We start from the raw sequence: 24,415 nt of genomic DNA, 5'->3' as shown, positions 1-24,415 counted from the left end.
ACTTTGTTAAATCACTTTTCATTGGCTGAAATGAATGTATCATCAGTTTAATAGGGTATGGAAGAAGGTGTGGGGTGGACAAACTCTCGTGCTTTTTATAAGCTTTCTCGCTATTGGCAGAAATGTATATTTTTTTGCTTTTTAATGGCTGACATACACAGCCTCATCTCATAAACATATTGTATGGTAACTGGCTACATCTGGAAAGTATCAGTGCACTCATTAACAAAGACTGTTTTCCTTCTTGGTATATACAGGTGTGCTTGATTAGTCGTTTGTCTGAACTGTTCACAAGTGGATTGCTTACGTGATGCTATTTCCCAAGCATGTGGCTTTTATTACAATGCCTGCAGCATTGCAGGTCCTGCTTGTTTTGTTTGCATTTTGTGTATGGCCCTACCTTTTCCTGAGAGGGCGAGGAAGGTGTAGACCTTTCAGCAGAAATTTAAAATTGTTGGGAGAATGGAGCTTGGTCTAGGTCAAGTAACATGGAGTACAGCATTGCCCAGTCAACCTTGCATCATATCAAGGCTTCCCTGGACAACCTGAAGAAGTATGAGAGTACTCAAGCCCACAAGGTCATGATAAAAGGCCGTTATGAGGACACTGAGAAATAGCCCTTGATGTGGTTTCGTCAACAGAGGGCTGCTGGCGTGAATGCAAGTGGTGCTGAGTTGAAGGCTGCAGCTATGAAGTTTGCAGGCTTGCGTACAGTTGTGCACTTAAGGCATCCAAAGGTTGGCTGCTTCGATTTAAGATTTGACATGGGCTTTCTAATGAGAAGACCCTGGTGAAGCTTTGGATGCTTCTGGGCAGGAAAAACGGGATTTCCCTTCATGATGTTGATGTACCCAGTTCATCCAGTGAGGAATCTTATGTCTATTTGCCACCTCTCAATGACAAGGACCCTCTGGACATCAAGAAGGCACAGGAAGATGCTGGTCATGACAACACAGTCGAGCTGGTGGAGGGGGAGCAGGTGGACTTTTAAACCTCCTTACAAGTTTTTAAAAAATCTGGCCATTGTAAGCACCAAGGGCAGTGCACACCAATAAGTATTTTTATATTTGTTAGATTTTTTTTTTGTGTACCTTGTATTTTGGGGAAAAGGATAAAAATTGTATGTGTAAACTATAGTATTGCCTGCTGCATATGAGAGAAAAAAGGGGTTTACTCTTTTTTGTGTACAATGGTTTTTGGGGAAAATTATAAATATTGATTGTGTGACCCATCAACTGTGTTGCAGAAGAGAGAAAAAAAGGGGTTTACTTTTTGTGTGTACAGTACAATGTATTTTACAGTGTTTGAGGCAAATGAAAAACACTGTGTAGCCTACCGTATTGCGTGTCACGTATGAGAGAAAAAGAAGGGGTTTGCTTTTTTAAGTGTATTTGTAAAGTTTATTCTGTTACAAACAGGAAAATAGGGTAAACAACTGCTTTTTGCATCAATTTTTCAGTTTAAACTGCGATAGTTGTGTTTATAAGGATATTTATTGTTTATGATTATGCAGTACTGACAAGGTAAGGTGTAGATTTTTACTTGCCCTCATCTGGATTTTACCCTTACCCTAAAGGCTCTTGGCTCTATAAATCCGGATAATCAAGAGAGTATTGTATTTTGCCTCTTAAAGCCATTATAATCAATAAATGATAGAACCTGTGGAACAACAGTCATGACAGTAACAAATTAAAACAAATCAAGCCCTATATTAGAATATGGTATTCACCACATCAAAAGGTCAGACATAAATAATTTTAACTTGTCTTAGACTGGCCACTGTCATTTGACCCATGGATAATTGATGAACAGCCCACATGATACAGTCCCTTCATGTACTGACTGTAGAGTAAACCTAACAGTTAGAGCATTTTTTGTATGAATGTCCAAAATACAACTGACAACAAATGTTTAGTTTTGGAAACACACCAGTTAAAAGAAATTTATCAAATTCACCATCATTTGCAATGAACCCTAAGAAAATTTTTAAAGAGCTGTAATCTAATAAACATAATCTAAACTTAATCATTACTAAAGATACAGTATATCCATCAAGCCAGCCATGTAAGAGCTAAATAACAGACCTATGGTTTGGTTCCAGTACTTAATAATACTGTAATGATTCCCTTCCTCTGCACTCAGAGACTGGTTCATGTGGGTTATTTATCAAATACTCATGTATCACTGGAGTACTGTACGACCAACTTGAAGACTAGATAATATCATTTCAGTGTGGCATTCTTTTTGGAATGAAAAACCCCACAATCTTATTGCTGTTTACCGGTTTTGATTTCTTATTGTCAGTTTCATTATTCCACATTGCTTGCCATTTCTTGAAGATGATAGGTTTTGCATGGAGTAACAAATCACTGACAACAGAAACAGGTTTACTTGATCTAGTCACAATAACTGTAGCTTTGGTGGTTTTATCAGCAACCTCCCTGTGCAGGAACCAAATATATTTCAACACCTATAATGGTTTCAAATAATTTGTGGAAAGAATACTTAATTTTTTTAACATGCAGATTTATAGGTTACTATTTTGGGGGGTTTTTAAAGCCCTTCTGGAGTCTAAAAATTACAAATTTCTTTAAGGGCATGTTTTTTCTAATCTTAACTGATGACCTTACTGCTTACAATTCTGCGAAGAAAACAGACAATTATTGGATAACAAAAAAATTTTTCCGCGATACACCAGCAAATCCTACATCAGATAAAGATTTTTATGTATCCATACAAACTGTGTCCAGTAGACCTTTAAATCTCATATGATCTATTGTATACTGCTTCTTTTCCCCTTACACAGGTGCATTAGATGCTAAAATTTTAGTGAAATGTCTTCCAATGTCACCATCCATAGACTAAAAGTGATCAAAATCTTATTCAGTGCTGCACAGGGGTCATCATTTAAAAATATCAATCTTGACAGCTTAAAGATGGAAAAAAAGTAAGAAAGCCTAGCCAATTTACTTTAGAGCAACTACTTAGAGTGCAGTTATAAGTCTGTTCTAAGTCACTGCTCTCTGAAGCCTCCCATCCAACAGATGGGTGCTAAGAGCCCAGGGAAATGGTTTAGCTGTAACCCACTCCCCACCAGTAAAAGAAACGTCATACACAATAAAAAAAAATATTAATCATCTGAAAATTGAAGATAATGCATATACACACTCAAATTCTGCCTTAACATTATTTCAAACCTATTTCAGAGATATTAAAGACATACAACATACAAAAACATACAAACCTATCATCTCTTCCTCTGATTTGATGGTAACAGCCATGTTATTGAAGAAACGAATGTTCATGGAACGGAACATCTGTAAGAAACCACTCTGTCCATCCACAAGGTAGTTAAAACGAATACACTGATGGGTTTTGGACTGCTTAAATACACCCTGACTGAAAGAGCATTTTGTCAGAAACATTGGTCGGGCTGTCATGCTACTACTGAAGCAAAACAGATCTAATATCTGTAACAATCTCTTAAGAATCTCCAATAGTATTGTCCTTACTTATAAACATGGCTAAACCTACGCATCATCTGATACATCATTAATCCTCACAGTTAAGAATTTAATTCAATTATAAAAGCATACTTTGCTTAGTTAATGAATCAGCATTACATGTGAAAGTACTCCTGAAACTTACCAACTGTATGGACCCATCTCAATTTTTTCCAGGTCAATTAAAGACACTCTTTCATAATGGAGAATCTGGTCTAATTCCTCATCATACCTGGTAAGAAAATATATTTTGACGACAGAATTGCTTGGCTACATTTAAGCAACATAATTTCTCACAAAAAATACAACATAAGTCTATACATGAAATTTAACAACGATAAAAATACACAATGAGCAAATGAGTTTCCCTCTTTGTCCCCTGAAATATCTGGTTTAGCAGCTTTATTAACAGGCATTTCTAAAGCTCAAACATTTATATATAAAAGAATTCACACACACATCAAGATACCTGTTCATATAATGATAAAGGTACAATTTTAAGATCTAAGCTACACTGTGTGGTGTCTATTTGAACAATACTACAATGACCTGACTACACCTAAAAACAATGTATAGGATAAGACACATGTACAGGATCAAATCAGGTAAAGTAAATGCTGGCAATCTCTTGGAATGTTTGACTATGAAGTCTTTATAGCAACACATCTTTTTATAGTGAATATCACAACTTAAGGATTCATTTACTATACTGTAATGAGCCAATACTAAGTACAAGTACTTACTGAGCAACATAATATGAATCCCTTGTCAAGACCAAGATGATATCCATGTCAGTTTGGTCTGGATCACCAGTTCTGAAAAAGCAGTAAATAATGTAAGGAAGATCAAAATTTACTGTCACATACCGGATTAGAATGTTAATGTGACAACTCACAGAATTCATGTAATTTGTACACCTTGAATATGATCTTCAACCACAAAAGTTTAATAAAAACTGATATTAAGATAAGAAACAAAACCAAATGGATTATTACTACTCTAAAAATTCTGCAGATAAAATTTTAAACATACTTAAAGAATAAATGTTTTGTCAGCATACGTTTTCCCTAAAGGTAGCCACATATCAGTAACGCAAGGGTCAACTGTTTAAATCAATCCAACTGCTACGTAAAACCCATGAAGCAGAAACAGTACTGAAATCCTTCCACAGGCAAGGATCAAGGGTACTGAAGCAATGCACGAAGGGCCAAGAACAAAGCTGATGCTATAGTGGAGAGACCAAAACTCAAGGAGAATAAATTCTGATGAGAAGAATGGATAGCTTAAATGAAACAAAAGCCCTTTTACATCAGGCAAATGCTGCCTATCCATATGGATACCCTTAAACTTTGCCTGAGGAAGGATTTCAATATTGTTTCTACTTTATATAGCACTTGGATTGACTTACTGACTCTTGTTATTTTTATGCGGCTATCTTTAGGGAAGACAAATGTATGCTGATAAAACTTCATTCCTTAAGTTTCTGTCAAACTTCCTGTGTGTGACTAGTGGTGAGTTGATAACAGGAAAGAAGATAAAGAGAAACTTAGAAGAACAAAAATATGGACAATGAGAAATGATGTAAGGAAAGATAAAAATGCTACAGCACAGTGTAGAATAAAAATAGAAGGTTGAACTCTGGAAGAAAGAATATAAAAGGTAGCAGATTTGTTAAATGCCATTTGGATATAGATACTGAAAAATACATGGTAGTACAAAGAAGCTGCACAGCAGCAACAGAAGAAAACTAAAGCCCTCCAGTTTTGTCTGATGACAACTACAGCCAAGTACAGTGCCTAACAAGCGATAGACGTAAACTCATATCTTCAAGGTCACTAATCCATTTCTCCAGAACCACAAAGGAAGCATTAGCAGACAAGAGCTGAAGGAGTGAGAGAAGCAACACTGGAATAAGAATTAATTAATTAATGGGATTCTTCTGACGTCACAACTCTGGAAGAAGACAGAACACATAGAGTAGACTTAGGGCCAGACTTAACCAACTGTCTACCAATTCTACTGACCCCTCACATCTCCCAATACTTAACAAAATTAAATAGTTTTCTCATCAAACACTCCTTACATTCTTCACAAGACAAAAATCACACTCATTACCCTTACCAAAAGGGGTTCTTGACATCAGACTCAAAAAAGATGACAAGGGAAAAAGAGTACATGAAGCCTTAAAACATTTCCTTTTAAGACTTGCTCTGCTAGCCAAGACCTGGCTTGTCATATGTCTGCTGCTTCAAGCTGCTGCCATAACTGGTCATGACCAATTAAATGACTGTGGTTGTGGCTCTATTCCTCCAAGCAGCTATGCTTCTTAATAATAAAGCAACTCAAATCTTTCGGAAGAAGCGGCTACAGAACCGAGTAATGGAGTGGCTCCAATCATTGGTCCTGAAGTGGGTCTGATCCTCAGTGCTAGAGCAGATCAGGTCTGTAAGGCTGGAACTGTTCCGAGTCCACAATAAAGGAACGGCTCCAATATATGGTACTGGAGAGGCATAGACCTTTACAACCTGAGCAGCTCAAATCCTTTGAACTGAAACGATTTGGATTGTTGTAGCTGGAACAACTTGCAACCTTAAGAGTAGGGAAACTCAGGACCCTAAGGGTGGAGAGACTTGGGTCCTATAGGCAGGGCAGCTCAGGTCATTATAGCAGGTCAAGTCCTTTGAAATTATTTATGTTGTAGCTGGAGCAACTTGGGCACTTAAGAGTGGGACAACTTATGACCCTAAGAATGGAGAGATTAGGGTCCTATTGGTAGAGCAGCTCAGGTCCTTCTAGCAGTGGAGCAGCAGCCTGAGAAACTCTGTTCAGAAGTACTGGTGCTCAAGTGACTTGGGTCACTGGTGCTGGAGCAGCTCCTTTTTGAAGATGGAGCCTTTCTATCATGGCTCAAGGTAAAGGAATAGCTCGACCTTGAAGCTAGGTCTTGTAATGAGGTCAGGAAAAATGCACATTTTTATGAGGGTGGTAATATCTATCAAAGACTTTTCAAAGATTTTTAAAATATACGTTGTCCTAAACTCTATAACCAATTATTGAATAATTCAGAACTAAACAATTTCTCTCTACTTCAGCAGCTCTGGCATGAACTTGTAGAAGCTCTGGGAGCAGCTTGGTTGTTTCAAGGCTGAAGCAACTTTGCTGTAGCAGTTCCAATCACGAAGTGGGTGTAAGTATAATGACACTTCAACTTAACGGACAGTTTGGGGGTCTGCCCCTCCCAGTAAGTAACAAAATCCGCAAAGTACTGTAACAAGATTGGTAAACAGCCAACATATTACTATACCCTACAGAAACTCGCTTAACTTCTAGTGAGCAGCAATTCCGTATAAATTAAATAATAGCCAATCCTAATTGGTATTTTTGATATTTCATTGTCTAAAATATTTACTATTTCAATTTCAGATACATATCAGCAAAAGAACTGCTTCTACAAATACAATACTGGGCAGTTCAACTTAACAAAAACAGAACAAATTGCTATAGTTAAACCTGTTTACTGGGTATGCTGACAAGATATGTAAAATATGCAATCATGCAATATATAAAAAAACCACAAACATCATTAATATGTTTTGAAACACTACACCCTTACTATGTGTCCCCCATCTCTCTCTTTCTCTCTGCTATAGTATTTTTATTGACAGTCTCTTAGTGAAACACAGTACAGTAATGCAGTGTGACATATTTAGTGCAGCACAGTATGTATTGTACCTAAAATACAGTAATGTAGTGTGACATACATATATTTTTCAGTTTATGTATGTTTGTACATACACATATGAATAGTGTTAAGGTAAATTATGCACTTTTGTGCATTTACTTGCCTTTCTCCCTCTCTCTCAGGGTAAACTATTTTAGAGAGAGAGAGGGGGGGGAGGGAAACACATGTTAAGTGGAAGTTTATCAAATTGAAATGTGTGCAGACCAGCTAAATGCAAATCATCATACATTCAACCAGACTAACCAAACTTACTGGCTTATCTAATAATTCATTAATATCTCTTATAATTAACAGCCACTTGCTCTTTCAATGACCACTGCTGAGCAAAGCACAGGCATAGACAGCAGCAAGTACTGATGTAAACGACTGAATGAAGAAACAGCTGTTTGCTGATGTTAGTTACCGTAACTAATGCACATTTATTTAGCATTGCATTACAGTCCTGACGTGAAAAACTTGTTCAATCTCAACGATGACTTTCACGGCAAAAATAACAAATTTTTATTCATCATTCACACAATGATGAAAAAGGTCTCAAGAAAATATATCAGTCAAGCTGTAGGTCATAACTGCGGCTGAAACAATGAATAAAGTGCAGGCAGCAAAATGTTTTGGGCAGGTGGAAGTGACATCTGAAACTGGCACAATCACAGTTTTGCTTCACTGGAAATTTTTTGTATAGATGAAGATAAGCTGCATTATTAATCTAGGCTTTCTTAATTTACAAAAAGAAAAGTATCTCTGAATTATGCTTCATTTGGCAACTAATAGTAATGATGTTGATAAAATTCAGTCAACTGATGATTTTGAGAATGTAAACACAACCACAAAGCAAATGGCGCATGATCTCAACGTTTTCATTTCATATGATAAGATGATAATAATACATAATATATGGATACTGTTAGAACTTCAGAGCACATTCTCAAACAGTGAAACAAAATCACTTTAATAAAATTCAAACATGGAGTGGGTCTATGGCTTATAACGAGAGTCTATGCATCCTCTAAGACCATAGAAAGTTAAAAGTTGTCCAAATATCAATCTAGTTACTGCATAACTCTACTGCTGATTCTGTTCCTTAACAAAGCAGCCGAGTGACTCCTTTGTGGTTTTCAGCAAAAACTTTTTCAGCTACTAGGGACTGGTCCCAGATATAGCTTGGATTTAATGCTGGTGAAAGATCATCCTGTCTTCTGTGATGATGGAATCTGTCTAAAGAAGTAAGTGCTGCAACACACAATGAAAAACCTGCAAACAGCACGAGTGACACCAGAAGGTGCTGAGAAACAAGAGAGACTGACTGAAAGACCTCATCTGAGTAGTGGCACTTCTTAGGGCTGGTTGCAAATACAGACATACCTTGGTTCACGAACTTAATTTGTTCAAGGATGCAGTTCATGGCCTGAATCAATTTTTCCCATTTAAAATAATGTAAATACAAAAAAGAATTCATTCAAACTTCATAAACACTGATTTTTCCATTTTTTATGTCTTTCTGGGACAAAGAATACAGACTTGAATTAAAAAAAACCTTATTTATATACAAATACAGTAGTGCACTGAGGTAACAGACTGTGGTATATCGTACTTGTGGATATATCGGTGCGAAATGGAAATATCAATTTGAGGGTTTTCGCCTCCGGATCAAGCGCCAAACTGTTCTTTCAAATCAGGCAATCTTAGTGAGTAAACCACTCGCTTACCAGCATCCCTTGAGTTATCATTACTGTTTCTTTATTAACCCATAAGATTGTTTTGATCAGTAAAAACTAATTTTAGGATAATCACAAATTCATCTCTTGATAGAAGCAAATACTGGTACCTTAATACTCTTCTGCACTTTTAACAGACATGGATTAAGTCAGGTGAATTTCTGCTATAGCTAGTAAGCACATTAGGTATTGATAAGAGAATGAAATGAAAGCAAAGAAATAAAAAAATGGTAATGGAGTGAAAAGTTTGAAAACTAATGCACAAGTTTGCTGACGCTATTGCTAGAACAGTCTGGGGAATAATATATCAAATAATATATCATCAGTAAGACAGACAAATGAAAAAAAAATAGTCAGTCTGACAATTGAGAATCTATGGAGGTAATCTTACATACACAGAACAATCGCTTACCACAAATAACTTTTTTGTGACTCATGAAACGGAGTTGTTGTGGAACAAACTGAAGACTACTGATCACCTGCTCTCCAGCTCCATGATTACTTTGCATAGGAAGCAATGATTTTAAATACTCAATAGCTCTTGACACTGTCTTTGACTTCAAGCTTTCTTTGTCACAGCACTTGCAAAACGTACCATCTAATGGTTCCCAGAAAACTAAGTAATGTATGTCAAACTTCCTACTTCTACAGAATTGATGGTATTTGTGCCTCATACTGCAGATCTTCATTCTACCATAAGATTACTGCTTTCCTGCTTGCTTATCAACAGCCTTCTGGTTTTATGACCAATTTGCGAGGAGAAATGTGTTCACCAAAATCACATTACACTACAATGAAGGATTAGCAATAAAAATATTTTTCACCGGATGCTGCAGACAGTTGCCTGAAAAGGAGGTCCGCATTTTCCCAGCAATTGTACTAATTACGATTTAGACCACTGCCAGAAGCTATGCTTTTTAACTGTCTTTCCTAAGTTCTACTCCAACATGGAAAAAATTTCTAAATATTGTTTCATCCTTCCTGAGGAAAAATGTCTAAATTTTGTTTGTTCCTTCCTGAATTTAGCACCACAGAAGTTCCAAGAACATCGATGTTTATTAAGCTGTATATCTTAATTACAATAAAAATAATACTTATGGGAAAATGAAGGAAAAATAACCAAAAAAAGTAAAATAAAAATAAAGTAATTAAATCATACATTCAACTCAGTAAAACTACAACTTACACAGGATCAGCATCAATGAGCCCCCACGCCCCTAAAATAGTTTCTGCATCTGGCACCAGAAGCTTTTTACAATCATCAATCACATGCTTGACATGTTCTGGAGTCATGGAGGATTCCTCTTCTTCACCAGCAAGCTCGGGATTAAAGGTGATCATATCTTCATTGATGGGATTACCTGTTGAAATAATTCACGACTGAGCCGAGTGGTTCAAGAGAGCTGTGAGAGGAACAAGAGCCATGAAAAAGTAAAGGAATAGATGTTACTGTACTGGACAGCACATTACCAAAAATCACTGTATCAGTTTTTTCAAGGAACATTTTCTTTCCTCTATTATACCTCTAAGAGATGAGTCAAATGCAAACAGGTGCTTGAGTAGATTCACCAACTAACCTAAGATATGATCAATTGAAGCCTGTCGATATGCATCTTTAAATCTGTTCATGTAGTACCTGAAAAAATAAAATGATGGATTACAGTATGCTGCTGCAATGCTTAGTAATGACATGCATACAGAACGTGACAAATACATGCACATGGTGATGTTCCATATAAAACTAAGAACCAAGCAAAACTAAGGCAATGCAGATAATGTAATTCCAGTTATAATGCACAGCATTTATCACTCCAATTAAGAAGCATATGCCAATATATCATACACAAGAAATCACTAATAACCAACCCAACATAACTGCAGGGCTGCAACAAGATACATATATTATTTTACACAATAAATGTTGTTTTAAACAGCATATGCAGAGCAAAAATTTGGCAGCCAAATTAGTTTGCATGTTACAAACTGGCAAAACTTTAGATATCATCTATAATGAGTGTTTGTTTGAGTAGCTGACCAGTGTTTGTGAGGTATGTCTGGGTAAGGGAAAAGTTCTGTTGGATGCCCTTATAATTGTTACAAGGGTAGAGATGAAAGGGGAGACGAACAATTATAAGGGCATAATGTCACTTACTCTGCAAGGGAAGGTATATGCTTTTGACAGAGAAAGTAAGACAAATGACAAAAGGATTAATAGAGGAAGAACAGTGGGGGTTTAGGGAAGGAAGCAGTTGTGCGTATCAAGTGTTTGTTATAAAGGAATTGTATATAAAGTTTGAAAGTAAAGGGGAAAAGCTGTATTTGGCATACATAGACCTAGAGAAAAACTATAGCAGAATTGAAAGAGAAGCAATGTAGAGTGTTTTGAAGATGTATGGTATAGGGAGTCCCCGGGTTATGGTTGTCTAAGTTTACGGTTTTCTGACTTTGCTGTACAGCACTTGGCTCACAGTGCCGTTAACCTGATTTTTCGGCACCATAAGAGGTTTTACGGCGCCATGACAGCACTGTACACGCTATTTATTCCCATTATAATTATGATGTTCCGGTTTACGGCGATTTTCAACTTACGGTGCGCCGCTGGGAACAGAACCCCTGCCGTGAACCAGAGACTGCCTGTACAATTTAAGATGATAAAAATAACTTATTATGACTGCAGTAAAGCACGGTATTCTGCCAATAACACATTTTTCTACACATCAATCATAAAACAGCCTTACTCTGTGCAAACAGATTTAGATACGTCAACCTGAAAATACTTGCAAGAAGTCCCACTGCGCATGCCCAGTTCATGCTCCACTGGCCTGGAAGAGGTGTCATTCCACCATGTCAACCTCCATCTCAAAGAGTACTGACAAGGGAGGAGGACAGTAGAAGTTTATGATTATTAATGGGTTTGCAAAAAGTGTTTTATATTAAAAAAAATCATCTGTTTTTGTGAACCCATTAATCATAAAATAGCTGAAGGTAAAACAGTAGAGCCAAAGAGGAGGAGAGAAGACTGGGGTGCAAGAAATTCAGCCTCTTACAGAGACAAGCAGTGGAGCAGTAATGGACCTATCAAAATCATGGAAGGTTCCATACATAAAGCATTTGCAGTGGAAGAGATAAGGACATAATCCCAAGGATGTGCAACCAGCAAGCACATTAGGCATTAAGGCATGTACTCCTGGATGATGTACTCTCTCATGATTGCCAAAATTGTGGGGGGTGATATCATGATGAGGATAACTGCACTGGACAATCAATCCAAACAATTATGCCAAGCGCTCTCTTTAAAGGGTGGCAGAGAGCTTTAGGTAGTAATTAAAGACCAAGATCATGAATTCTAAGATACCAACTGGTGAGACATCCACATAAACATGTGAAATAGCTTGCTGAAACCAAATAGAGAGAATTCTACAAAACAAGATGATTTGGCAACTTGCAGAAGAACACACATTTGGTCCTTTAGAGATACCATCCAGATGGCCCTCGCAAGGCACAGGGGGCTATCAACAGACAAGAAAGGCAAGACAAGAACTGTAAGAGTCCAAAAATGAGCCAAATCTAATAGAAAATTGAGCCTTGGCTATGATCTCTGGGGCATACAAAAGACTTCGCGTGACAGCATATAGAGCACACTGAAATGCTTAGTGAAGGCAAGAGCAGCTAGGAAAACCATTTGAGTTGGCCATCAGGGGCCAATAAGGCAGTCTAGTGAGGTTGCAAGCACCAAGGTCAAGTCCCAACTTGGAGATTTATTTTGGACACAATTAAGCAAAACGAGAGAGAGGAAGAATTTTTAACTGGCAACTGAAGGCATTGGGTTGAATGAGACCATGTGCTCTAAGGACATAAGAATACCTTTGTCACACCATGCAATGAACTATTCCCACTCTCCTTGTTAAAGGATAGTGGCAGATGACCTACCAGGGGTGATGATAGCAGGTGCAGCAACGTCTGAAAAGCTTCTCTCTCTATGACTACTCTTTATAACCTCCAAGTCTGATGGTGGTGACTGGATGATAAGAAAAAAAAAAAAAAAAAAAAAAAGAAGACTATGGAATTGGTGGAAATGGGGCTGTTTCAGCTCTCCTGTCCAAGTGGAAAGAACCTGAGAGTTGTCCACAATTAGGTCTAGTTGATACAGGAAACTTCACTAGAGCTTACTTTAGAACTCCAAGCAAAGGAAGACCATCCCAAGATTATAAACACCAGGATCAATGCCACCTTCCTTCAAGAAGCTAAATGTAGTTGGTGGGAGCAAATGAAGCTGCTCTCATGACTCCAGATGACCTTTCAGCACCTGCTGAGACTTGGCCATATGTCAAGAGTGACAAAGAAATCTGGATAGTCTCCTGGACACGACAAAAATTATTACCCAAAAGGTGGAGCAACTCTGTGGTGATGTCAGTCTGCAAGACCAGGTACACTAACTGTGTGGAAGGAGTGACATCTGACTTTTCCAAGTTTATCAGCAGGACCAAGGACAGTACAGTTCCAGAATCAGCACCTGCTTTCATAACTCCTCTCCTGATGATGTCAAACCAGCCAGTCATCCAGATATAGATGGCAACAGGCCCAGATGGTGAGCTCAGGTAGTTGATTGCCTCAGTTCTGGTGAAGACCTGAGAGCTTATATACTGACTAAAGCAAAGCTGTTTCCTCATCCACTAGAAACACGGTTCTTGGAAGAACTAGAATGGGCTTTCTTTGGCCTACCAGATGAAAGCAGGTAGTGGCTCAAGAAGAAACAAGGGTCAGAGAACCTGCAAGGGCTTCAACTAGAGGAAGCCAAGCTGGGGGCAGAGGAAGAGCGGGTGGTCATGCATGAAGGCCCTGGAGGATGATGAAAAGATGCAGAGGGCACTGGCTGGACTCAAGAGAGCCTCGCTTACTGGAGGGCACAAGAGAACAATAACTCTATTTGTGGCTAAGCTTAGGTGACTGAATGTGCTTGAGTGCAGAAGCCTAGTGATGATTTAAACTAACTTAACCAGGAAACTAAGATCTCTCTCAAAATGGTCTCTTGATATTCTTAGGCATGGGAGGCATTCCAGGGACAGTTGGGACAGGGTAGGTTGACCGCACTAGGGCAGCAAACTACACTGAAGCTGAAGAGTACAAGAAACTTACACTAAAAAGTTGAGTACATGGTAAAGTACAAGGGTGTGGTTGATCACATGGGAGCTGTCTTGTATACAAGGGCATCTGAGTACTCTGGGACAGTTGGGTATGTGAAGGTAGCAATCACAGAAGCAGGAGTTTGTACAGAAACAGATGTGTACATGGGAAGGACCACAAAAGACAGAGGTGGTGGATACACAACAAACTTCACTGAAGGAGGCAGTACTGTTGAAGTGGAGGATTTTGGAGCCACAGTTGTCTCACCCATGGAAGATTCAACTAAAATGCAGTCTCCTACAGCCAGCTCAGGAAAGGGGTGCTCGCTGAATGAACGATCAACAAAGGGGAAGGAGTGCGAGGATTCACAGGTGGTGATGAAAGAACAGTAAGAGAAGGTGGATAAGTAAGCAGCAGGTAGTGAAGAGACCAGAAGATTCTTCCCAGTGGATACAGAGATGGAGACATCTGTGGACAAAAAGATTTGTCAGACATAAAGACGGAGTGGTGAAATGAGAGATAGTCAATATCTCTTATGCTGAATGCTCCAGACAAGAGTTGGTGGCATCATGGTTGAAGAAGCCTCATCAGATGAGACTGGAGACTTGACCGTTACAACTGCAGTACATAGAAAGGAGGAAAAATAAGAAGACTCACCAATTATGGTGCTTGCTGCACATATATGCTCTTGCATCAAAGCCTAGGAACCACTGATCCAGAGTTCAGATCACAATAACTGAACAGCTTTGTTGAGGGAACATTGTTAGCTCCCATGTAAAGGGTACTGTAAATACAGGTTCTGGTCCCAAAACAACATATATGAACTACATGACTTATTATCCTTGGCCAAACAAGTCTGCAAAGGTAAGATTAAGGCAAACAAAATAATTTCCAAAATACTACAGTAACAACAGAAAACAGAATGCAAAAATGGCAAACAATCCCTGATAAGCAATAAGAATGGGCAAAATTTATTCTACAAAGCTCCCATGTTAACCCCAGGCAAAAATTGAATAAACTCAGCAAAATTACATACTGACTTTACTGGAATCACATAAGTGTGGGATTCATGAAAACTGAAACAGTGAATACTTACAGTGACACAGCTTTGGTGGGAATTCCACCAACCAAAAGGCAAAAAGACGCCAAATTAGCAATATGCACAAAACTATATGCACAACACATCTAAGTGAAACGAAACAAGTGAACAACTGAGTGAATAAAAAGTAATGAATGGCACATCATAACACAAGAAATGGTAATACTCCTGGGAAGCAGAGCAAAACAGTATACTGAAAATAGAGGGCAGAATGAACAGGGCATGCAGAGTAGGACTTCTCCTTGCAAGAACTTTCAAGTTTGTGTGACTACATCTGTTCACATGGGGCAAAGTTTTTTTTCTCTATGACTAATGGGTTCACAGGACCAAATGTAGTTGTAAGTGGGAACTTAACTGGTTTTGTCTCTTAATGTTACTCATTGTATATTTAAGGACGAAGTGGTGAGGGACATCCAAAAAAAAGAAGTAGATGTAGGAAAAATTCTGTGGGATTGGAAAATGAGTTGACTGTAGTGTGGGAATGGCTGACATTTGCAGATCATACAATCCTGACTGGGGATAATAAAGAGAAACTGAATGTCCAGAACAGTAAGCACTTGAGAATGCTTAATGGACAGTGGGAGAATGGAAGCTGGTGATTCATAAGTGTGTTACGGATGAATGTATTAGATGATGGTAAGATAAAAGAATAAGTGAAGCAAGAAAGGCAGCAGGATGTGTGCAAAACATAGGGATGAAACATGAAGTGGGGATGCTGAATATGAATGCAAGAAAAAAGCTGCAGCTTTACATCTGACCTGTTTGTGTAGTGTTTAGGGTGTAACAATTAAAAAGGTAGGAAATGTGTGCATACATACAAATGGCAAAAAGGTTAGCTTACATGAAAGGATGGATCAGTGTGTTTCAAGTTGATTCAGTCATGTGGACGAACTGGAGATGTCTTGTGATGAAGTGTGTAAAAATCCACACAGTTAAGAGGAAGCAGAGAAAGATATAGAAGTGGTGGATAGATGAAAAGAAAAAGGTACTGGGAAAGTAAACTATCAACATCAAGTAAGTAAGACTGTAATTGCAATGTGTGTAGAACAATTCAATGCATTACTGATGAATGTTTGGTGTAACTGTATAAGGTGACAACTTTGTGTCATTTACTGTAAAGTATGAAAGTTGCATTGAATATATATATATATATATATATATATATATATATATGCTGGTAGTCCCCAATTTACGGCGGGGTTTCCGTTCCCAGCGGCACACTGTCAAAAATTACCATAAACCAGAATATCATAATCATAATGGGAACAAATGGCACCTTATGCGCTGTAAAACCGGGTTATAGTGCCGTAAACAGGGTGGTGGCACCGATTAATCAGGTTAACGGTGCCATAAAGTCGGTACGTAGCAAGTTGAGACAGCCGTAATCCAGGGATTGCCTATATATGTATGTATGTATGTATGCACAGTAAACACCCCGTATTCGCAGGGGATGTGTTCCACACCCCCACTGCGAATAGCTAAAATCTGTGAATACTTGAAATCCCTCTAAAAACACTTAGAACTGCCTATTTTGATAGTTCAAACACAGAGAAACCCTCTAAAAATGCTTATACCCGAGTATTTTAATAGTTTTATCACAAAAAGTGCATTTAGTCATGAAAATTATATGAAAATACAGTAATTATTAAACATTTCTCAGTGAAAAATACTGCGAATGGGCGAAATTCCACGATTACAGTAATGTTATACAAGTTCCACAGAGAAACCTACGAATCATGAGACTGCGAATGCGGGGGTTGTTGTTGTTGTTGTTGTTGTTTACTGTATGTATGTATGTGTATATATATACAGGCAGTCCCCAGTTATTGGCAGGGTTCCGTTTCTTAGGGTGTGATGATAGCCGAAAATCGCCGCTAACCAAAAATTGGCGATTTTGGCGATTTTCGGGGGTTATCGGCGCCAAAAAGCACCGATTTTCGGTTATCGGCGCTTCTGTTAGGTATGTATCGGTGCCAATACTCAATTATCGGTGCCGATAAGCGGAAATTGGCAATTTTCAGCACCAAAAATCGCCGATTTCCGCTTATTGGCGCCCATAATTGGGTATTGGCGCCGATACATACCTAAGAGATGTGCCGATAACCGAAAATCGGTGCTTTTCAGTGCCGATAACCCAAGGAAATCACCAAAAAAGCGCCGATAATTGCCGATTTTCATTTAGCAGCAATTTTTGGTTATCATCACACCCTCGGAATCAGAACCCCGCCGATAACTGGGGACTGCCTGTATATAGGCAGTCCCCGGTTATCGGCGGTCCAGTTTTATGGTGCTTGTCTAGTGACGGCAACCAAATTTTCGACACTGATCTCCAGTTATCAGCACTGATTCCCACTTATTGGCAGCGCCGATCCCTGGTTATCGGCGCTATTATCGCCAATTTTCGGTTTATTGGCGATTTTCTGTTATCGTCTTGCTGTCGGGAACAGAACCCCGCGATAACAGGGGACTGCTGCATATATACACACACACACACAAATATATGTTATATATATATATATATATATATATATATATATATATATATATATATATATATATATATATATATATATATATATATATATATATATATATATATATATATATATATATATATATATATATATATATATATATATATATATATATATATATATATATATATATATATATATATATATATATATATATATATATATATATATATATATATATATATGTATATATATATATATATATATATATATATATATATATATATATATATATATATATATATATATATATATATATATATATATATATATGTATGTATGTATGTATATATATATATATATATATATATATATATATATATATATATATATATATATATATATATATATATATATATATATATATAAATTATTTATATGTATATAGACAAATATATATGTGTTGTATATATGCTATTTGGGCATATTTTCTCTTATGCAATTTCTATCGAAGTTAATGGCATTGTTCACAGATACTATCTTTTTATCAAAAGTTTGAATCAGTCTATAACTCTTCTTTTTCTCTTCAGGCAAGTTTCTCAGGAGCAAGGAAAAATTTATTCAAGATTCCTTCCATTTATTTATTATAGTTGACAGACTTTTTCCTCGCTTATCAGTGGTCTTCGGGACTAAATTACAAATTGATTACATGATGTCATTGCAGGTGTTGAATTGGTCAGCGGGCCTCATTCTCTTCCTGGTGGTCTGGGTGGCAGCATGGACATTCCTTGTGCTCCATAGGACCCATCCTATGCCGCAGCTTGGCAGCACACCAGTGACAACACCTACCTCACCAAGAAACATCATACTGTATTACAAACCTGCATATTACAGCCACTCAAGGATGAGGCCAAGGCCATGAAGAGGATAATTGCCAGCAATACGACACCTACGGATCCTGATGAGCATTTCCTTACGTGTCTACTGCTGCTGGAACCTAATCAGCACCCTTGTAATGCAAAATAGCACAGCCCCCTGTAGATCAGCAATTACCACATAGGTAGCAACACCACCACACTCTGCAGGTTTCTGCCAGCTTACCACAACCAAGGGGCAGTGTTGAAATCACAATCGTAAAACGAAACTAGAAGATTCATTAGAAAGCACAAAGATCGTGCATAGAGAAGCCCGGTTCCACAGATTGTGGGTATAAATTAACAATGGCCTGCATTAAAATTACAAAGGAACACGGACTTCATCCTCCCTTCTTCAAAGAAACCACAGGACATCTGTGTAAATCCAAAGGGGGACATGAGCGAGGGAACACCCATGGACACAACTACAGTAAACCCCCCGTATTCGCGTTCTCACGATTCGCGGACTCACGCATTCGCGGGTTTCTCTGTGGAACATATCTACCCATTATTTGCGGAAAATTCACCCATTCGCTGTATTTTTCACTGTGAAATATTCACTAATTACTGTATTTTCAGATAATTTTCAAGAATAAATGCACTTTTTGTGATAAAACTATTAAAATACTCAGGGATAAGCATTTTTACAGGGTTTTTCTTGTGTTTAAACTATCAAAATGGGCAGTTCTAAGTGTTTTTAGAGGGGTTTTATGTATTCGCGGATTTTAGCTATTCACGGGGGGGTGTGGTACCCATCCCCAGCGAATACGGGGGGTTCACTGTACCAACAAAGAGGTAAATCAAGACTATCAGTCAGAGACAGGAATCATGCCCTTGCCCTAGCCCTCTGCTGCAAGCCACGGCATAGGACATGTCCTATGGCGCGAGAGGGATCCCCATGCTGCTGACCAGACCACCGGCGAGAGAATGGGACCTGCTGACCAATAGAAATGAAGCACCCTATGATATTATGTTTAAAATTTAAAAGTCTGCATGTAGTAACAAAAACCTTTTGTGTCCATTTGAAATTTAGTCCTGGAGAAGGTCGTCAACAAGTGAAGAAACAGTCCGTCGAACAGAACTGTGAAAGGAAGGAATCTTGAAAAATTTTTCCTTATTACTGAGAAGCTTGCCTAGAGAGAAAAAGAAGTATAGACTGATTCAAAGTCTTGATAAAATGATATTAGTATGTGTGAACAATGCCAATAACTTCAATAGAAATTGCATGTATATATACAGTGTATATAAGTAAAAGCCCCAGACTTGGCACTAATCTGTTCCAGAAGAAGCGTCGAGATCCGAATAAATTTTTTCCATGAGAAATAACTGAAAAGGGGTTAATCCGTTCTCAACCACCTGTTATTACCCTAACCTTGTCTTTTTATACAAAACAATACACACAAATTACAATACATAAGTTCAGAGTTAAATTACATACCGTATTAGATACACTTTTTATATTTTTAATAAATGTACCTGTATACTGTATCAAAAAAACTGCCTACATCCAATGTGGCCATATTACCGATGGGAGACTGAGCACCGTAGGCCAGGATAGGTACTGTACTGTACTGTACTGGGTAGGCACAAAAATTGTTGCTAATAATAAAACATTGAAAAACAACACTAATTATTACAGTAAATTAATGAAATATTGAAAACAAGCCAAATTATGTCTGTTATCACAAACTTACAAAAAATTGCTTACAATGCGTCGGCAGTTTGCCTTTCAGTCATTTGCCATGAGTGGATGTAAACAAACCATAGCACCAGCCTGGTGGCCTGTCACAGTAACACAAACGTTGTTTAGGTACAGTAGTATTTATGGTAAATTTCACACAGAGTCTACTGGAATATTGTATGTGTATTACTCTCAAAATACAGTCATACAATCCTTTATCCGAAGTTCTAAAAACTGAACAGCACTAAAAAACGAACAAATTTTGTTGGGAGTTGAGCGTCAATTCATAAGGTTGGTGGTTTGGCGTGCTAACGGCTGACCTGACTCATTTGGGTGTGTGCTGTTACTCAAATTATTTTTCTTACAAAATCCCAAGATTAACAAAAATTCCCAAGATACTAGAATAACTGTACATCTGCCAAACCTTAGTCTCTCTCTCTCTCTCTCTCTCTCTCTCTCTCTCTCTCTCTCTCTCTCAGGAAAAGATACTGCTAATCTGAGTCTCCCTAACCAATGGGTATTAGCACATATGCACACACTGTGTGTGTTCATAATGTTTTAAAAATTACAGGTAATACATCTTTGGAAGGAAGAAAAAAAAAAAAAAAAAAAAAAAAAAAAAAAAATTGTTGTTGTCAGTCGCGTGGAGTGTAAAGGGTGTGACCAGCAGGTAAACAGAAATGGATTAACATTTCTTGACAGATTAAAGAGATGAATTTTGTTTTGAAGATATGTCAATGCAGCGTTAGTTTTAACATCATCTGCAGCAAAAAAAAAAAAAAAAAAAAATCTTTTGTTGCTGAAGAATCTATGAACCAACAAGTTTGCACTTGAGCAATGCGAAGGAATTCATTCTGTTCATCATGTAATCAGTAAAATACATACAATATTAAAAACTGCTTACTGTATTTCAAAGCACACACACTTACGTCATCATCAGCTTCACATGAGCAAAACATTCTTTCTCAGACAGAATACAACTAAAACCTGATTGGCTGGCTGGTTGCCATGGAGAGCTGTTAGCCAATGACAGCCCTCTACTGTTCTATTTATAGACATATTTCGATCACAAAATTATTGTGTACATGGCACTAAGTTTGAACGTTGCCATGATCATGATTATTTGACTGCTGATGGCAAAAATTACTCAATAATTTGCTTTATATAATAATTTCTTCATGAAAACAAGAATTTAACAATAATTTTAATATAGTGGTATGAAAAATCCCACACATCATTTACCAATCCTATTCCTGGACTGTCCTCAAATGTACGACTGCAAACTGATGACGATGTTAGTAACAATAAGGAACAACCCTCTCCAAGATCGATATGCTGAAATGTATTTTATAGTCTTACTTATCGTTAAAATTCGCAAGTTGAATTACTATTAATTTGATCATGCTTGGTACTACTGCTTGATCCAGCCCTGTTTTTCATAAGATCAGCATGCAACTTTGAGCCTTAGCGCCAGCCATAGCCTCCGAAACACTATCACCAGCAATCTGTTTTTCGTTTATCCATTATTAACAAAAATTTTTCTATTTCATCTATTATGGGAGGCCTCTGTTCTGTCAAACTCATAACCCTCTTAGCAACACTAGCACTTTTTATTGCCTCTTTGTGCTTTAAAAATGTACTTATGGTGGATCTCGGTAGCTTAAACTGAGACACTAAATCATTCACATGAATGCCTCTTTCATTAAAAGTAGTTAAATGAGAAAATGCAGTAAAAACATTGTGTAAATGAGAATACTGCAGCACACAATATAAATAAAATCGTCAAGGAGTGTGCGTCTCTCTCTCTCTCTCTCTCTCTCTCTCTCTCTCTCTCTCTCTCTCTCTCTCTCTCTCCTGTACCTCAGTACATATCCTTTAATAAAATATGAATTACTGTATCATAAACATACAAACACAAAACCAAATAAACTTCAGGACATTCACAACGCCATCCAGTCAGTGTGCGCATATGCATGTATGTGTTGCCATATTTTTTTTTTGCTTTGCTTTACTGACTGTACTGTATTTCATTACAAATTTAAGTATCTTGGTTCAACAGTAGCTGATGATGGAAATTTGGATGTAGAAATAATACACAGTGCAGGCTGGATGGACAAATTGGAGAAAAATGTCAGGTGTCATGTGTGACCGCGGAATCAACATAAAAGGTTAAAGTAAGAGTGTATAAGACAGTAGTGAGATCAGCTTTGATGTATAGAGCAGAAACATGGCTGGTAAAGAGAGTGCAAGAGAAGAAATTGGATGAAGTAGAGATCAAAATGCTCAGGTGGATGTGTGGTGTAACAAAATTGGACAGGATCAGAAATGAAGGAATAAGAGGAACTGCTAAGGTCGTAGAATTATCAAAGAATGCCCAGGAGAGAAGACTGCGGTGGCATGGCCATGTGAGGAGAAGGGATGAGACATATGTAGGGAGGAGAGTGATGCAGATGGAGGTGCCTGGTGGGAGAAGATGGTGACCGAAGTGAAGGTGGATGGATGTAGTCAGAGAAGACCTAAGAGACAAACAATTGTCAGAAGACGCTGTGTTTGACCTAGCCAGGTGTAGGAGAGCTGTGAGAAACATCGAAGCCCCATACAAGTGGGAAAAGATGCAGAGGAAGAAGATGATTTCATTATAAGTTTAGTTGACTCTAAGTATGATTGTCTCACATATCATAACAGTACACAAGAGAATGTTTTATCACAGTTGATATTTTACCTCTAATCACCATAAAAATATTCAAAATGCAAATTTCATATGTAGGTAAGCCAACACCAAACAGGCTGCAATAAGTTCATGGATGACATCGTATGAGTGTGTGCATATGCATGGACCCTACACTACATTTTTCCTGTATTTTCTCATTTTGTATTTTTACAAACCAACAGATAAACGCAAACATGTGCGTAGGGTCCATGTGTATGCACACAGACCCTACACACACGCAATCATGTGCGTACACATGGCTACGCACACGATCGCATGCATGTGCACATGACTGCATTTATCTTTTGGTTTGTAAAATACAAAGTGAGATAATACAGCAAAAATATAGTGTAAATGAGAATACTGTAACATAAAATGTAAATAAAATAGTGAAGGAGCATGTATGTTACTGTATTTAGGCTTCCATGTAAACATCTCTCTCTCTCTCTCTCTCTCTCTCTCTCTCTCTCTCTCTCTCTCTCTCTCTCTCTCTCTCTCTCTCTCTCTTTTGCTTTCCTTGATTCACTGATCTGCATTTCACTACAAGTTGAGTTGCCTCTAGTTATGATTATCAAACATATCATAACAGTACACAAGAGAGTATTCTATCACTGTTGATATTTCATCTGAATCACCATAAACATACTGAAAATGTGAGTTTCATACGTAGGCAAGACAACACCAAACAGGCTGTAGCAATTTCACCCACGCCACAGAATAAGGGCGTACGTGTTGCAATTTATTTTTTCTTTGCTTGATTTGCTGTGCCATATTTCATTACGTTTATTGTAAGTAAGACACACACACACACACACACTCTCTCTCTCTCTCTCTCTCTCTCTCTCTCTCTCTCTCTCTCTCTCTCTCTCTCTCTCTCTCTCTCTCTCTCTCTCTCTCTCATGACTGCAAATTTTATCTTTTGGTTTGAAAAAAAAAAAAAAAATAGAAAATACAGTAAAAAATATACGCGAGAATACTGCAGCATAAAATATAAATGAAAAAGTAAAGGATGTGTGTTACCGTGCTTAGACTTTGATGCAAACATACTTCAGTTGTTCTCTCTCAATCTATCTCTTGTAGCCTGTGCACCATTGTGTTTATCGTTTGGTTTGTAAAAATATAAAAATGAGGAAATACAATAAAAATATATATGAGAATACTGTAGCGTAAAATATAAATAAAACAGTGAAGGTATTTGTGTTGCTGTACTGAGACTTTGATGGAAACTTCTTGAGGCCTCCCCCACCCCCCAAAACCCTTTCTTGGTCAATCGGAGTGTAGCAGTGTTACCAACATTTTCTTGAGGCCACGCAGCATTGCCAAACATCAGAGGGCAGTTTTTCAAATCCTTTAAGATCAATATAAATCATATATCTTTGGGGCCTTGATCCCTGGTCTGGGTGTGTTGGATAATGTAGAGTTCCAAATGATGGTGATTACTGTAGTCTTTACT

General features: G+C 37.7%; 1 protein-coding gene across 2 annotated transcripts in view; it reads right to left on the bottom strand.

Annotated features, from left to right (window-relative positions):
* sp3 (spermathreecae) overlaps window positions 1–24,415 on the bottom strand; it is a 157,092-nt gene that overhangs the window by 26,173 nt on the left and 106,504 nt on the right. For both annotated transcript variants that reach the window (XM_067124117.1, XM_067124118.1), the window contains 5 exons: window positions 10,538–10,596; window positions 10,147–10,321; window positions 4,247–4,318; window positions 3,649–3,735; window positions 3,245–3,399 (listed from right to left, as the gene is read on the bottom strand). In XM_067124117.1, coding sequence (XP_066980218.1) covers window positions 3,245–3,399; window positions 3,649–3,735; window positions 4,247–4,318; window positions 10,147–10,321; window positions 10,538–10,596 — 548 coding nt within the window. The remainder of the gene's footprint in view (window positions 1–3,244; window positions 3,400–3,648; window positions 3,736–4,246; window positions 4,319–10,146; window positions 10,322–10,537; window positions 10,597–24,415) is intronic.

The sequence above is a fragment of the Macrobrachium rosenbergii genome, chromosome 22 (assembly GCF_040412425.1).
Source record: "Macrobrachium rosenbergii isolate ZJJX-2024 chromosome 22, ASM4041242v1, whole genome shotgun sequence".
Lineage (NCBI taxonomy): Eukaryota > Metazoa > Arthropoda > Malacostraca > Decapoda > Palaemonidae > Macrobrachium > Macrobrachium rosenbergii.
Note: the sequence above shows the minus strand (reverse complement) of the source record. Positions and strands in the feature narration are given on the sequence as shown.